General features: G+C 52.4%; 3 protein-coding genes across 3 annotated transcripts; 2 read left to right on the top strand and 1 right to left on the bottom strand.

Annotated features, from left to right (window-relative positions):
- Positions 1 to 3,142: 3,142 nt before the first annotated feature.
- Positions 3,143 to 7,115, bottom strand: DICSQDRAFT_174524 (uncharacterized protein; the record flags this gene model as incomplete). The annotated part of the gene is made up of 13 exons (XM_007370372.1): positions 3,143 to 3,278; positions 3,348 to 3,435; positions 3,614 to 3,644; positions 3,705 to 3,920; positions 4,053 to 4,433; positions 4,549 to 4,662; positions 4,717 to 4,829; positions 4,887 to 5,019; positions 5,387 to 5,409; positions 5,465 to 5,619; positions 5,673 to 5,759; positions 6,171 to 6,901; positions 6,954 to 7,115. 13 exons carry the CDS (start codon positions 7,113 to 7,115, stop codon positions 3,143 to 3,145), a joined length of 2,370 nt encoding a protein of 789 aa, XP_007370434.1.
- A 2,348-nt stretch (positions 7,116 to 9,463) lies between these two features.
- On the top strand, positions 9,464 to 10,912 carry DICSQDRAFT_129858 (uncharacterized protein; the record flags this gene model as incomplete). Its single annotated transcript, XM_007370371.1, has 4 exons — positions 9,464 to 9,497; positions 9,559 to 9,650; positions 9,728 to 9,863; positions 10,398 to 10,912. 4 exons carry the CDS (start codon positions 9,464 to 9,466, stop codon positions 10,910 to 10,912), a joined length of 777 nt encoding a protein of 258 aa, XP_007370433.1.
- A 2,059-nt stretch (positions 10,913 to 12,971) lies between these two features.
- On the top strand, positions 12,972 to 13,470 carry DICSQDRAFT_174522 (uncharacterized protein; the record flags this gene model as incomplete). The annotated part of the gene is made up of 2 exons (XM_007370370.1): positions 12,972 to 13,259; positions 13,312 to 13,470. 2 exons carry the CDS (start codon positions 12,972 to 12,974, stop codon positions 13,468 to 13,470), a joined length of 447 nt encoding a protein of 148 aa, XP_007370432.1.
- Between the last annotated feature and the right edge of the window lie 435 nt (positions 13,471 to 13,905).

Below are 13,905 nucleotides of genomic sequence, written 5' to 3'. Positions count from 1 at the left end.
CCTGCATACCACCGAGAGGCGAGCGCGCAACAACCTGATGATGCAAGATACGTCTCTATTAGTGTGCATTGTTTTTTCAGATATTATGAGGGCGCATATACTCACCTAAAGCGCGGTTCCGATGGACGCCATCACCGTCTATCCGACAGTGGGCTGTCCGAATCTGTATCCAGCAGCCCTGCAATCGATCCTCAGCTCTTTGATGACGATAATGAACTAGAAACAGCCGCACTAGTTAACTCCATGCCCCCATGTTGAACTTGGACTTATCCGGTCCGGACTACACGAGGCTATGCGTCTCCTAGCACTTAGCTGTAGTCGCTTATGTAGTATGTTACCATATTTGGGACTCTCTGCTCGTGTACTATAGCTATGCTTCCGGACTCTTCTGGTACTGTCTAGGACAATCCGTACTACTCCAGAACGGTCTAGACAGGTCTATGCCTTACTCATCTCTTACTCATCCTATGGTGTGATATGTCGCAATTCTTTTGTCATTGTATTATTCATCGCACTATGGTACATGTGACTAACCACTCTTCGATTAGTCATGGACACTTCTCTGTAGTATATAAGGACTTCAGATTGCGTTCTCCCTCTTCAGTCTTTCCTTACTGACTGAAGAGTGAGTACTTCATTATATCTACCTCTCACTTGTAGTTACTTACTTAACCTTAGTAGTCTTGCTTCGACTCTAGGTACAGTTGGTTACTGCAATATAGTCTTTCCTTACTGACTGAAGATAGTCTTGCTTCGACTCTAGTCGGATCTAATCTTTGTCTTCACAGCCCCGAGTTTATCACCCCAGCCCTCGCACGCGGTCACCGAAACCCGCTCTATACGGCGCACGATGGCCTAACACATCGTCACCCTGGCCGGAATGTCGGCGCAGAGAACAACGATCTGGATGACACACCGTATGTGCCCGACCCATTTGCTGTCAAGGACGACTTGGATCCTCTTGCTCTGTTGAAAACCACACATGAAAACCTGGATCTCGTGCAGCGGCAGGCACGACGTGTTATTTTAGTGAGTTGACCCGCCTCTCGCAGAACAGTTCTGCGTACCTAGATCATATGATGATGGCTGAAAGCGGGCTGGTGACGCAGTCAGTGAACATCGTGCCAGGTTTGATATTGTAGCAACACTTGCCTGTGGTGGTGCAACACTGCTCAGTGAGGTGCAGTACAATGTGTTCGCGCTGCACGGCCGTTTTGTCAAAGGGACTCAAGAAATATGGCGACGGACGTGTACTTACGAATGCATTACCTTCCAGAACGTTGTGGGAAAACAATTTCAGCTGGTTACGGGTGTCAGCAAAGAAGACAAATGGCCCAAGTGGGGCGAAACCATGCCAGGGATGGCGGTGAATTTCGAGGCACGAGTAGATGAGTCGGTCAACCCCGATCTACTCGTCCGAGTTGCCAAGGTTTCTATGCAACAGTTGAAGGTGTGTAATTAGTATATTTATTGCACACTAGTTAGGCGAGAAGACTGACCTAGTATCGTGGATCACGGACCTGCTTGCAACGTTGACGCGGGACAACTGGTTCCGGCACTCACCAGAGCCACTCCGCCGTCTATGCAACATGGATGAATGCCCCTAACGTCAAATTGACGTATGCTCTTCTGCGCGAATGCGCCAAGACAAGCTTCCGGGGTTTCCGAGCAGTGTATAGCAGCGAAGTCGATCAAGAGAAAGCCATCCAGCGCAAAAAAAATGAGCGAGCGTCAAGGTGGCAAAATCGTCGCAATAAGGTACGTACCGTTGCTATGTCAACAATCTGTCGTATGAACTACTTGGATACATCTAGAAAAGCGACAACCTATTTAGCATGGCATCGAGGTACCTGGAAATACACGGTGTCGACCCAGGACACCTGGTTTCGGCCGACTTGATGTCTGATGAGGCAAGCGGACCTGAGGACGACGAGACCGACGACGCAGTTACAGAATGGCGACGTTGGATGGCCGAAAAGGCTGGAGTAACGGGGAAGTCAGACGCCTAGCTGGCCAAAATGAGCTTTTTTGAAGTGATTAGACCAAATTGGCGATCAGAAGAGGTTTGCCGCACAGTTGATTTGTGGAGAATCTGAACTCACAATTGCGTTGTAGTTGTCCACGATATACAGGGAATTGTCGGAGATCCATAACAGCACCTTGTGTCAGAAGTCGCTCCGGATGATGGTCGAACGTGTGCGCGACATGGGCCGATCTAGTGACAAGATTCCCGGTTATGCGCCATACAACTTTGGCGTTAATATGGAATGATATGAGAGGGTGAAACTGACTGACAGCAGGTATCTAGGTGACTGGTTGAAGCATCCCGATCCTGTTGGATTCGGAGAGAACGTGACACCGACGGATGATGGTACCGGTGACCCCTTGGTGACAGGAACGGTAGAGGATTAACTTGAACTTCTTGTGGGCTGCAAATCGCGTGCATGTAACATCTCAATAATTGTTGATGAAGCTCTATCATAACGAGCTAGTGAAAACCAGAAAGGAATGATTCACGATTACATCTACGGTTCGCTGAAGCCCCAGACCGTCGGTATCTGGAAGTGCAACTCTTGCATGATCATCGCTGGCGACACGTTCACTGTCTTGTAGGAGCATAGTTATCATTAGAACATGTACGCAAGATCGGGATATGCTGGTGCAGTAGAACGTACCCTGATTTACGATAGCCCGCCCTCACCAGCCCGAAGATCTGCTAGCGACTCTATCGAGATAGCGTCCTGAGGGAAGTCAGCGCATCAAGTCCTGAGGACAACCAAGAAGATGATATGACGTACACCTCCAAGCGTCGTAGTATGCCAAAGACGCGGTAACTTGAGGTCGTAAACACCGCGGGCCAGCTGGCATCAGATTGCAGTCACAGGAATCAATGGAGGAAGTCCTGAAGAACTGCCAGATGGCATATGCTCGAGATACTTCCAACACCTGACATTGAGCTCCGGGCTCATTGTATTTCAGAAAAAAAATCAGTGCTCTGTTATGCCCCAAATAGAGAAGATGGCTTACTATTCACACCACGGATTGTTCGCCACTTGGTTGATGTCTTCGGGAATAAGCCACTTAACCTCTGCAAAAATCGTGGGCAATGAATAGCCCGGTTGATGATGAAGTAGCAGCCGCACTACGTCGCCTGCGATGTAAGGGTGTCTTGAAGCGAGACCTTGACAATGCCTGAGGATGTCTTCGGAGTGATGCGCCGGCCATCCAGAACAATGTAGCTCAGGGTGTGGGCTGTGGGATCAAGAAATGTCGCGCCACTGGGCGCATGAGGATCATATGCGTGAAACATTCTTTGGCTTGGCGCGCGGGGTTCATTTTGCGCATACCACCTGAGGACCTCGTCGCACAGTGCGACGTCGGTTTGCACGGATCGTGCAGAGCGCACCCCAAGGCCGATCGGTGTCGCCAAAAAAGCTGCAAGGAGTATTTATGAGTCTCAAGTAGTGGGTAACAAAAAAGAACGTGCTGTCATCCTGTACAGCCGGATCACGACCATGGGTGGCTCCTATCGCTTCCACAGTCCCGCGAGCCTCGCGCGACTCATGAAGAAAACGTTGCGCTATTGAGCGCGACACGTCAACTTCATTTGTACCGTCTGGTGGGAGCGTGGATGCATGTTCGACCTGGGCAACAAAGACTTCACATCAGTAGGACGTCCGAGATACAGAATAAGCAAATAGTACAATAGCCCGGACTTGCATGTGTCGATCAAACTCGCGCATCATCGTGACCTCTTGTTGGCCTCTGTGCCGGTTATTCTGGTTAGTGCTCTTCAGCGTCTTGTTGAGGTGTTCCGCAAGGAAGGCCCAGATTTCATAGACAGTCCCAAACTCTTCGAGCTGCGAGGGGATGTGTGTCGCAAAATGATGGTTCGGCACCATGGCATCGAGCCCATAAATCTGGCAAGGCAAGAAGCGGTCAAGTCGCATGGGAGTTTATGATGCCCATTTGAATGCGCGACGAAAAATGCCGAAGGAGGGGACGTGTCAACGTGTTGTAAAGGCCCTGAGGAAGGTAAAATCAATACGTACACGCTTGAATTCTTGCAGATATGAGAAGAGCAGTCCTGCGCCACGGAGACGTTGCTCTGCAGACGTCGAGCTACCCAAAAGAAGCTTCAGCCCCCCGCCAAGAGACAACATGAGTGGCACCTCAGCCTCCTGCATGCGCGGGGTGGGTTTGAGCGGTGCCTTCAGGGCCTTTGCCACCAGCTCTTTGATCCTTTTGTCCAGTTTGGTGTGCTGTCTTGCATCGACATCAGGGGATGCGGCCTGAGTGCGAAGGGCTTGGATTTCGGATTCATGCTTCTGGGCGGTGTCGTTGTGCTTGCGCAGCGCTGCTTCGTATTTCTTGTACGCGCCTTCATGGTCCTTGAGAGCCTCTGGGAGATACTTGATCCATATCAACGGAAGCTACACATCAGAATGATCAGCAATATGAAAAATGCCACAACAGCAAGCGAGAACTCCACTGCGTTCGAGAGAGTCCGATGAGACCCAGGGTGTCCACAAGATAAGCGCAACTTACGATGATCATACCTGGGCAAATGATCATCAACTTGTATTCGTCTGCCATGAGGGAACCGCCTGCAGGCTCCCCGACGCGCAGAGGAAGGCGGCCAACCCACTCAGGAGCCTCAAACTGGAAAAGCAAACATTCACTGAAGGCAACATTGAAAATCACGAATCCGCTTACCGTGTCGAGGAATCTGTGCAGCACAGACAGTTCTTGCTTTGTGCCCGCCTTCGCATCAGCACGCAAAGCACCACCCTTAATCCAGTGCGTATACCACTGATGTTTCACCACGCCTACGTGCCATTTGGTCAGCAAGCATGTGTTCAATGAACAGACAAAACTTCACTCACCGAGAAGCAGGTTGTGCATCGGATCAATTACCGTCATAGCGACACAGTCGTAGTAAGGAAGTCGCATTAGCTCGGACCACCGCAACCCATAAGACTTGAAATAATCATCATGTTCCTTCTTGTCCTCAAGCGCCTGCCATGCTCGGGCCCGAGCGACGTGAACTTCTGCGCTTCTCAGCGGACATCCTAATAAGACATCAATTAGCTGTGGTCCATGCACTTCTTTTCGGTGATAAAGATAGTTGAAGCAGACTGGGGAAGAACCAAGAGCATGGATAATAAGATGCAGGTGGAAGTTGAAAGCGCTCGGAAGGCAGCTTGTCCGCCAGGCACGAGAACGACACCGTAATGTTCAAAACACTCTTACCGCCCTTCAGACATTTATCTGAATACATATTCTTGGTGTCAATTGTTCCCTGAGTGCAAGGCGCTTTAAGGTGGCTTTTGTCCGCGAAGCCGGCTGCCTTGCACATGGCGGGATGATCAGCACACGTGCAGACCAGGGCCACCCTCATACGTCGGCCTGTAAAATGCATTGAGTGGGGAGCATCTCAAAACAAATTCACGACTTGATGTACCATCCTTGCGCGACTCTGTCGGCGCGAATATCCCTAGGTAGAACAGCACGAGAAGGTCATCTACGACCAACTTGAGCCAATGCTGTACCTCCTCGGCGTCAGGCTCCTTTGGACCATCAGTCATCGCGCTCAGGATGAGGTTCTCTATGTGATACCTATGTCCACTGTTAGAGTGTATCAAGAGTGATGTCCTCAACTGTGCACGCACCGTAACACCGGTGGCAGATTAGGAATTGAGAACGATATAGCACCCGATGAGTACGACGCACTGAAGGCACTCGAAGAAGCCGAAAACCTGTGGCCGACGTGAGCACAATTGTACCGTGACGATGACCATGCTGAGCATTCGCGATCTCGATTGCGCTGGCAAAGGACTCACCAATCTACGTGAAGAATGACTCCTATCCGGAGCTCGTCTCCTCCTTGGGGCCCGAAGAATGGCTGACCATCGGCCCCCCGGAGAGATTGTCACCGACGACCGTGCTGGATGGAGGAGTACACACCAGGAGGTGGTGGAGGTCTGTAGCGCCACACGTCTAGTTCCCTCTCGATGCCCGGCTGGCGCAATAAGTGCACGAGGGCGGAAGAAAGGAGTCGAAAAGGCGTGACAGCCTTGTGGATGGGTGTAGGAGGAGGACGTCCGAGGAGTCACAATAAGACATTCCGGGGACCTTGGCTGAACAAGGGGATTTCGCATTCAGGGCACTTCATGTGGCGGTTGACGAGTTCCGGCTTGAAAAGGCGTCGACATTGGGGGCATTCAATGAGCACGTGGAAATGGTCAGTAAGATCAAGCCTCTTGAGGGCGGTCGTAAGCGCCGTGGGCATGGGATCGGCAGCATTGATGAGCTTAAGAGCCAGGAATATGACGCGAAGTGTGGAGAGGGTGAGATTGCAAGCATGGAATGTGACGTGATGGTGAGTGTGTAGGAAGACGACGAGCAGGAGGACGGAGCGGATGTACCACAGATCGTGGGCTGAAGCGTAGACGTCGGAAGCAGGCCGAGGAGGCGGAAAATCAGGGAGATCACAAGCTCGTGCAAACATCGGGTGCAGAGGCTCAGAGAGACCGGGACAAGGCCCAAGGTTGTTCCCAGTAGACATCGCTGGCGTCGCGACTTGAGCGGTGTCGCCGGCAGGGTTGGTCGCCGGTGAGAGGTTTGACGCATCTCTATCAGCGCTGATGGAGATGGACCCGTCGTCCTCTTCCTCTGGCTCGACATTGACCTGTTGTGGACAAAAATCTTCCGCAAGGAGCTGTAGAGCATCCAGGTCGTCTGGGTCGTCATAGAGACCAAGTGAGCGTGCAGGCTGAGTATTGGAGCCGTGGTACTGGGGGCGCTCATCGAATGTCTGTGCCGTTGGGCTACCGCTGACGTCGCGAAAATGCGCGTCTTCTCTGTGGAAACCACTGTCCGCGCTGGGCGGATTGATGTTCTATAGGAATAACATCCAAGAAAAGATCTTAAAGACGCATATATATACTAACCGTTGCAAAGTCTCGCCAGTCCTCATCATGAACCCGGCCGACCGCATCACCACTCGGGTAGTCGACAATATCAACTTCCCCAAGTTCATCGAAAGGCGATGGATCCAGGGCTTCATGCCTGAGAGGTGTGTTGAGGGGTGACGGGGTCCGTGCGCGCTTCATGGGTATGCTGGCCTGTGTGCCAGAAACAGTCCCTGATCGCGCGGGGGGGGCACCGCGGCCACCTCGTAATGTTGTAGCACCCCGACCGCCTCGTGGCATTGCACCGCAGCCGTGAGATACTGTCACGGTTGCTCGACTCCGTCCGCGCTGATATGTGTGAGACCCCATCATCCGCGCCACCCTCTCGTGGTTCAAAGCTGTAGTAGTTGAGATCCATTGCCCCATGGGGTCGAGCTGTTTGCATGGCGGACAAGTGCAGAAGCGGTGGCGGCTACCACTAGTTGTTGCCATAGCCTATTACGAGGGGAGGGAGGAAGAAGTAATCTGTGCGTACGGCGACAAAAAATTTCCCATCCGTAAGTACTAGATATCCGAAAGGCTCCCCCAAACCAAAGGTGCAAGCTGACCGTCAATAGCAGCTTGTATCAATCGAGCCATTCGAGAATGCTGCAAGAGAGCGACGATGCTACTGGATTGAATTCAAACCATATGTGAGTAGACTAACGACTTGGAAGTGTTTGGAACTCGCGACACCTTGGAGTGGCCGAATTGCTAGTGTACTGTCAGGTATGGATTGGATGCTTTGATCTATTCACAGATACTTTTAGGCTGCCACTAGGCCTCAAAGTTCAAGCTCGGATAGTTGTTAGTACAATGACCATGTAAGGCTATTGACATACTCTTTAAGGCGCGACGACGCGACGCGTTTGCCACGTGCACTACGCATACAGTTGCTATCCATTTAAAGTCATTTGTATGTATTTCCGTTCACACACATATTACAGCGCCTTATCTGCTTATTGTCCTACAACTAGCTGCTACTCGCTGATACTCCCTAACGTACACACGCTTGAACCAGAAAGTCCTTAAACGCGGTGATTACGGTGATGCATACCTGCGCCGACCGCCATACCTGGATCGTCATGTTGATGGATGGGCGATCTGTCATCACATGGCTGTATGGCGGAGTGGTCAGTAGTACCACGTTCCAGCGTCTGAACACAGCGCTACGTTCGAATGCGTAACGTTCCCTTTTTTTCGTCACGATAACCTTTGTTGTTACTCGTTTCGTTTTGGCTCGCAAACAGGATGGCTAGCTGGAGGTAATTGTTCTACAAGTAGTAAACAGGGAAAAAATGCGAACAGCAAGCAGGGACGGGCAGGGATGGGCAGAATCTGAATAGGCAGGCACAGAACATGCATGTTTTTCACGCCTAATAGGCGGGCAAACACGCATGTTCTGTTGTAGAATCTACTACCCGCCACGGGTACGGGTATACACCCGTCTGGGAGTGAAACCCGTACGCGTGGGCGGATATCCATGTACCCAATGTTGCGTACAGGTTGAACTGGTTACTGAGTAGGTACCGATCTCGGGTAGGGTCCACAGCACAAACGCGACAACATGTCCCTTCCTCAAGGTGACCTCCGTCCGCACGCCCAGATGAGCTCAGCGATGCACTGCAGGTCAGACTTGAGATTCATCTCCTCAGAGAGTCAGACACGGCTATGTGGTGCGTGGCATTTGGATATTCTGCGGATTCAGCAGTGGGGACTCAGGTGTCGATGTCGAGGGAGATCGTGTGTAGGGAGCGGGCACTGTTGACGGCGGGGGGCATGATGTGATGGATAAGGCATGCAAAGGGCGGGCGTGGTACACTAGTCGTGATGATTGCTTTCAGCTCTACATTATCTTCGATAGATACATACCCGTACCTGAGTAACACGGGCATACACCCGTCCGGGTACAGGTACTACCAAAAGTGCCACAGCCCGTCTCCATTCCTAGTGATTTTCTGGCTGTCGTTCGGTTGAGAAGCATATACTGTCTGAATTTGGCATAGACGTGGACGGAGGACAACAGACTGCGTGTGGTGATGTCTCAAGTTGAAGATCGCCATAATATCAGCACATGGATGCGTGAAATTCGCGTCGAAAGCGACATTGGGCGTTTGTATTGCCATTCGTGGATGTGATGGCGGGTTCGGGTTCCCACGACCGTCAATGGACGCTCTACGACTTTGGTCTTTGGGACACGCAACCGATGAATGCGCTGGATGGCAAACTCTCAACCAGATGGTGAGTCAATGTCCAACATGCCTGTCGTATGTAGCTGGTATGGACCCAATGTTTTACAGGTCAAAAGGTGTACACAAGTACAACGAAGCTGGCGGACAGTCAGAAGCCGGTGACATGCTTTGACAGGTGACGAAACGCCGCCGCCTTCGAATGGAAACTGAATCATCGGGCTGCCTCTGTGAAGTGCCAGATGCCCAACCTGGAAGTCGTGATATAAATGGATTCCTGTGCTACTTGTGAGCCCCAACTTTTATCTAGCTCCTCCCACGATGTTCAGGTCGCTCAATGCTGCCGCTCCTGCTGGTTAGTCGCTGCTGTCCACAATCCTGTCTCATATCCACGCGTACTGACCTGTCGGTGATAGCACCCGCTGCGACCCCGGAAGACGCCACAAAGCAAGCGTTGCTCTCCGTTGTCCAAGTCTGGCTTGACCGTCTTCAGGCTATGGCAGTTATCGTAAGTACGACCTCTTCTCCTGGACGCGTACTACAGTATGTTTATGCATGGCACATACCGCATGTCACGGATCATAGACGGCGTTTTTTGTCTCCATAGACAGCATGGTATACTCCTTTCCCTCACGCCCGCCGGACTTCAATGCTTGGTCCTCAATAGACTTGCTCGTCTCAGCGAGCTTGGGAGGGGCGATCATCCTCCATGTATGCGCGTGTAAGTACCAGCGCCTTGCGAGACGTTCAGTTGGGTCGGGAGCCGAACAGTATGCAAGCTCAATGAGGTATTTTCACAACGGGAATCCACCGAGAGCGTCGCCCAGCAGGGCACATAGAAGATCTCGATATGCCTCCAACGTTGTTGGTGAAGGATCGAGCTTGCATCTTCGTCGGCTTTGTGATCGGCCTGAATGGGGTTTCATTCTTCGGTGAGGGACTATCGTTACAGCATCTTGCATGTCGAATGGCCCTTTCGAAGCATCATACCCAGTTCGTGTACAAGCCAAACCATATGTGACCCGAATCAGGTGGTCTGACGCTGTGGGACTCCGACCCCACCGAGTGTGTTGCCTAGCAGGGTCCAACCAGGGGAGACCAAGGTGTCTCTCAGGCTCTCAGTGTCCTAGTGTCTCGCGTCTTGAATGGCGGATTCAACTTGCATCTTGATCGGCTCTCTAACGCACAAACCACTATGTCAAAAGCGTGGTAGTCTCTGGAATCAAAGCGTCTGACGAACCTTCCCTTCACACAGCGATCCTCGCCTACATTGCATCCTTTGTCCTCATCCGCTATCGCCTCTCGGATGCCGAGAAACAGGAACAATCCACCGAGCGTCCGTGCACCGCCTCTGATGGGCAACAGAAGACCCACCAAATGCATGCTCAGTCCCTTTCCACCGCCCCAACCCTGGCCCCTCTCCCTGCCACCGAATGGAACGCATACATCGACCTCCGCTCCCTGGTCTCAGTACATAAGGTCCCCTTCCGGCAGTATCTCCTCTGCGGCATGGTCCCACGCAAGAAACGGGTGAAGAATGAGATGGAGGCACTAGCCACCCCTGACGACCCGGTGGTGAGACTGCGGTCCATGGTGACTGTGCTGATACGGTGCCACACTGCGATCGCGGTGATGACGCAGCTGGGGTTCATACTCGCTCTCCTGGGCATTTTGGCGTACTTTTGGACGGGACTTCCGCGGATGCTGGGTATCTGGGCGACGGTGCTGCTCGGAGGGTGCTTGTTCGGGATGGGTGCTGTGATCGTGTAAGCCAACTGAAAATGGCCAAGCTTCAAAGCTTCATGTGTGGTCAAGAGCGTTGGATAGAAAGAAACGTGATGCTTATTCGCGGGCGCTACATATCTGACTCGGTACGACCTTCGCGTAAAGATGCGCGCCTATTCCGTCCCACATGTTTAGACAGTTGAGGTGTCGAAAGGCGTTTCATTGCCGAATTCGATAAATATTGTCGAATCTTGCGGAAGTGCTCCGCAAACGACATCTCCTGGAGATGTACGCCCGCGTCATGATGTCGATCTTATCCCAGGCCACTGGGATTGCGATATCAAGCAAAGTGCCGCCAATGCTCTCTGTTGCTGGTGTGAAGCTGTTCTGAAACGGGAGAGCAGAGCGTACGTATAGGGATACTGCGTGGTCGATCATTCTGCAGACTAGCTGGGCATGGAGGGTGACCGGTGCCGGTGAGCCTGAGCCCATATGTGGTCTGATCGTAGGCAGCTCCTTTCTGTGGTCTGCCCCTCTCTGAGATTGTGTACGGTGCTTCTCAATAGCTGCGATTGAAGGTGGACATCCGGATGACATGCCTGTGAATGTATCGGATCTTGGTTTGGATGCGGAGACCTCATTTCTACCTGCTCCGCCGGCAGTGAAAAGCGGTTTGTAGTGTGTCGTGTCGTGAACTTTGACCTGGAGTTAGAGAGTCCTAGAGGGAATTACAGGGGATGCTATTGCAGCAGAAGACCGAAGGACAGGACATGCCAATCGCCGCAACTACAAACCTGGTGGGCAGGCAGTAATATGCGAGTCAGGGACCAGGGTCGACTAGAAATGGACACCCTAGTTTGATACCGGGAACGTCTAGCTATTGGACGCCGTACAGTGATGCGGTGGTAGCGCAGAAATGGTCATAAGTGGCGGCAGGCGGCGGTCCGCGTCGTGAGGGTCCGAATGGTCAATGTACTCGTGGATCTTCAGCGATCTTAATACCGCACTCGAGTTGGCTACATCTAAGCAGCAACACCTCAGAATGTAAATGTCGATATGGGCCAAGTGAGGGCGTGCTCGCATAAGTACTCACCTAGTCTCCTTCAGTTGAGGTCTTCGACTAGAGCACTTTGTCCTCTTGCAGCGTGCGCACTCTAGGTCGGAACCTTGGCACCCAAGATACTGCCACGCTTCGCGATAGTCGGCGAATGCAGAGAGATCTACCGATGTCTTGATATGTATTGGCCCTTTGTGACACCTTGGAGACGCTGTGATTCGGGGCCACTAGAGTTGAGAAGTGAGATGTATCAGCAAGCTAGACTCAGGGTAAGACTAAAACGAGGTCTGCAGACCCCAGGGTTAATTGCCCTTGCAGGTCTGCAGACCTCCCTTGCCCGTCTCAGACCTCCCTCTCCCCTGACATAGGTGATTCGGTTAGAGTTTCGGTTAGGGTTTGGGTTCGGGTTGGGAGCCACCCACATCTTCACCCCGAGAGGGGAGGCCGTCTGTATTTATCGCGCGAACGAGGCTTTAGAGTGCCCGCCTGAGTGCTCCCGGCTCGGGGGACCAGCGAGGGAGGGGAGGGAGCACGAATGGCGGGTCCTCTTCGCGCAAACCCTAACCTAGACGCTCAATATGCGCCCTCATGCTATTCTAGGCAATTTGATCATCAACACTAGAGTGCGCGCTGATGCGCCCATAGCAACAAGCGCCGTCGGCCTTTCCTCCCCTCCTCACCTGCGCCCGCTCTCCTAGTCTCGTGACCAGACGTTCGGAGCTTTGAGCGGAAATGAAAAAACCGGGACTTTCCGCGCTCCTGAACGTCTGGTGGATCCACCCCCGTGACTCCCCGCTCGGTGACCTGTGTGACTTTCCTGCCTCTCTCCCGACGTGTCCGAGCTGTCTTGTCGCGCGCGCCTGCCTGCTTATCTTGCGACGTCTTTGAACTGCGCCGAGCCTACCGTCTGCTCGACGTCGATACTCCCGTAACTGGTACATCTCTCTGACTCTTGCGAGCAGTTGCTATACATCCCCCATACTCAATTCGTCTGTTATGCTCTGTCTCTCGTATGGGCAGACAGAGGAACTCTTCTAGTGCGCGCCTATGGACCCTCGCGGACCCGAGGCAGAACCCGATGAGCTCCACAACGGATGGGGAGCTCTTTTCAAAGACGACGAGGAGGACGAAGACTACGCTCCGTCCGAGTGCAGCAGCGACCGGCTTTCCGATGCGTCCGACTGGGATCCGATCGAAGCTGCCCCCGAGACTCACATCCCACCGATATACCGCCACAACACCCGGGTCATGCGCGAGCGCCTCGCATTCTCGATTTCCCGCACGCGCACCAGCATTGTCGACCGCGTTAAGTCAATTTTGGCTTTTATGGACTCCGTAGATATGTATCTCCCCATGCATCTCAGACCCTAAGGTCCAGTACGAGCAGAGCGCTCTTATGGGCAGCGAGGAGCTTCCCCGCATTCTCGAGCGCTGGTACAAGGTCCCTCGCGCATCCTCCTCACGACACCATCATGTATGGCCCCAGGGCGCTAGGAAGGCTCTTGAGGAGTTTGCCCTGGAGTGCGTGGAGGAGATTGTTGACTGAGAGCTCGAGCCATTGTGCACAGTACAGGAGGTATGTGTTGAACTTGGATTTATCCGGTCCGGACTACACGAGGCTATGCGTCTCCTAGCGCTTAGCTGTAGTCACTTATGTAGTATGTTACCATATTTGGGACTCTCTGCTCGTGTACTATAGCTATGCTTCCGGACTCTTCTGGTACTGTCTAGGACAATCCGTACTACTCCAGAACGGTCTAGACAGGTCTATGCCTTACTCATCTCTTACTCATCCTATGGTGCGATATGTCGCAATTCTTTCGTCGTTGTAGTATTCATCACACTATGGTACATGTGACTAACCACTCTTCGATTAGTCATGGACACTTCTCTGTAGTATATAAGGACTTCAGATTTCGTCCTCCCTCTTCAGTCTTTCCTTACTGACTGAAGAGTGAGTACTTCGTTACATCTACCTCTT

Source organism: Dichomitus squalens (genome assembly GCF_000275845.1).
Source record: "Dichomitus squalens LYAD-421 SS1 unplaced genomic scaffold DICSQscaffold_66, whole genome shotgun sequence".
NCBI classification, from domain to species: Eukaryota; Fungi; Basidiomycota; class Agaricomycetes; order Polyporales; family Polyporaceae; genus Dichomitus; species Dichomitus squalens.
This window is presented reverse-complemented; position numbering and strand designations above follow the sequence as displayed.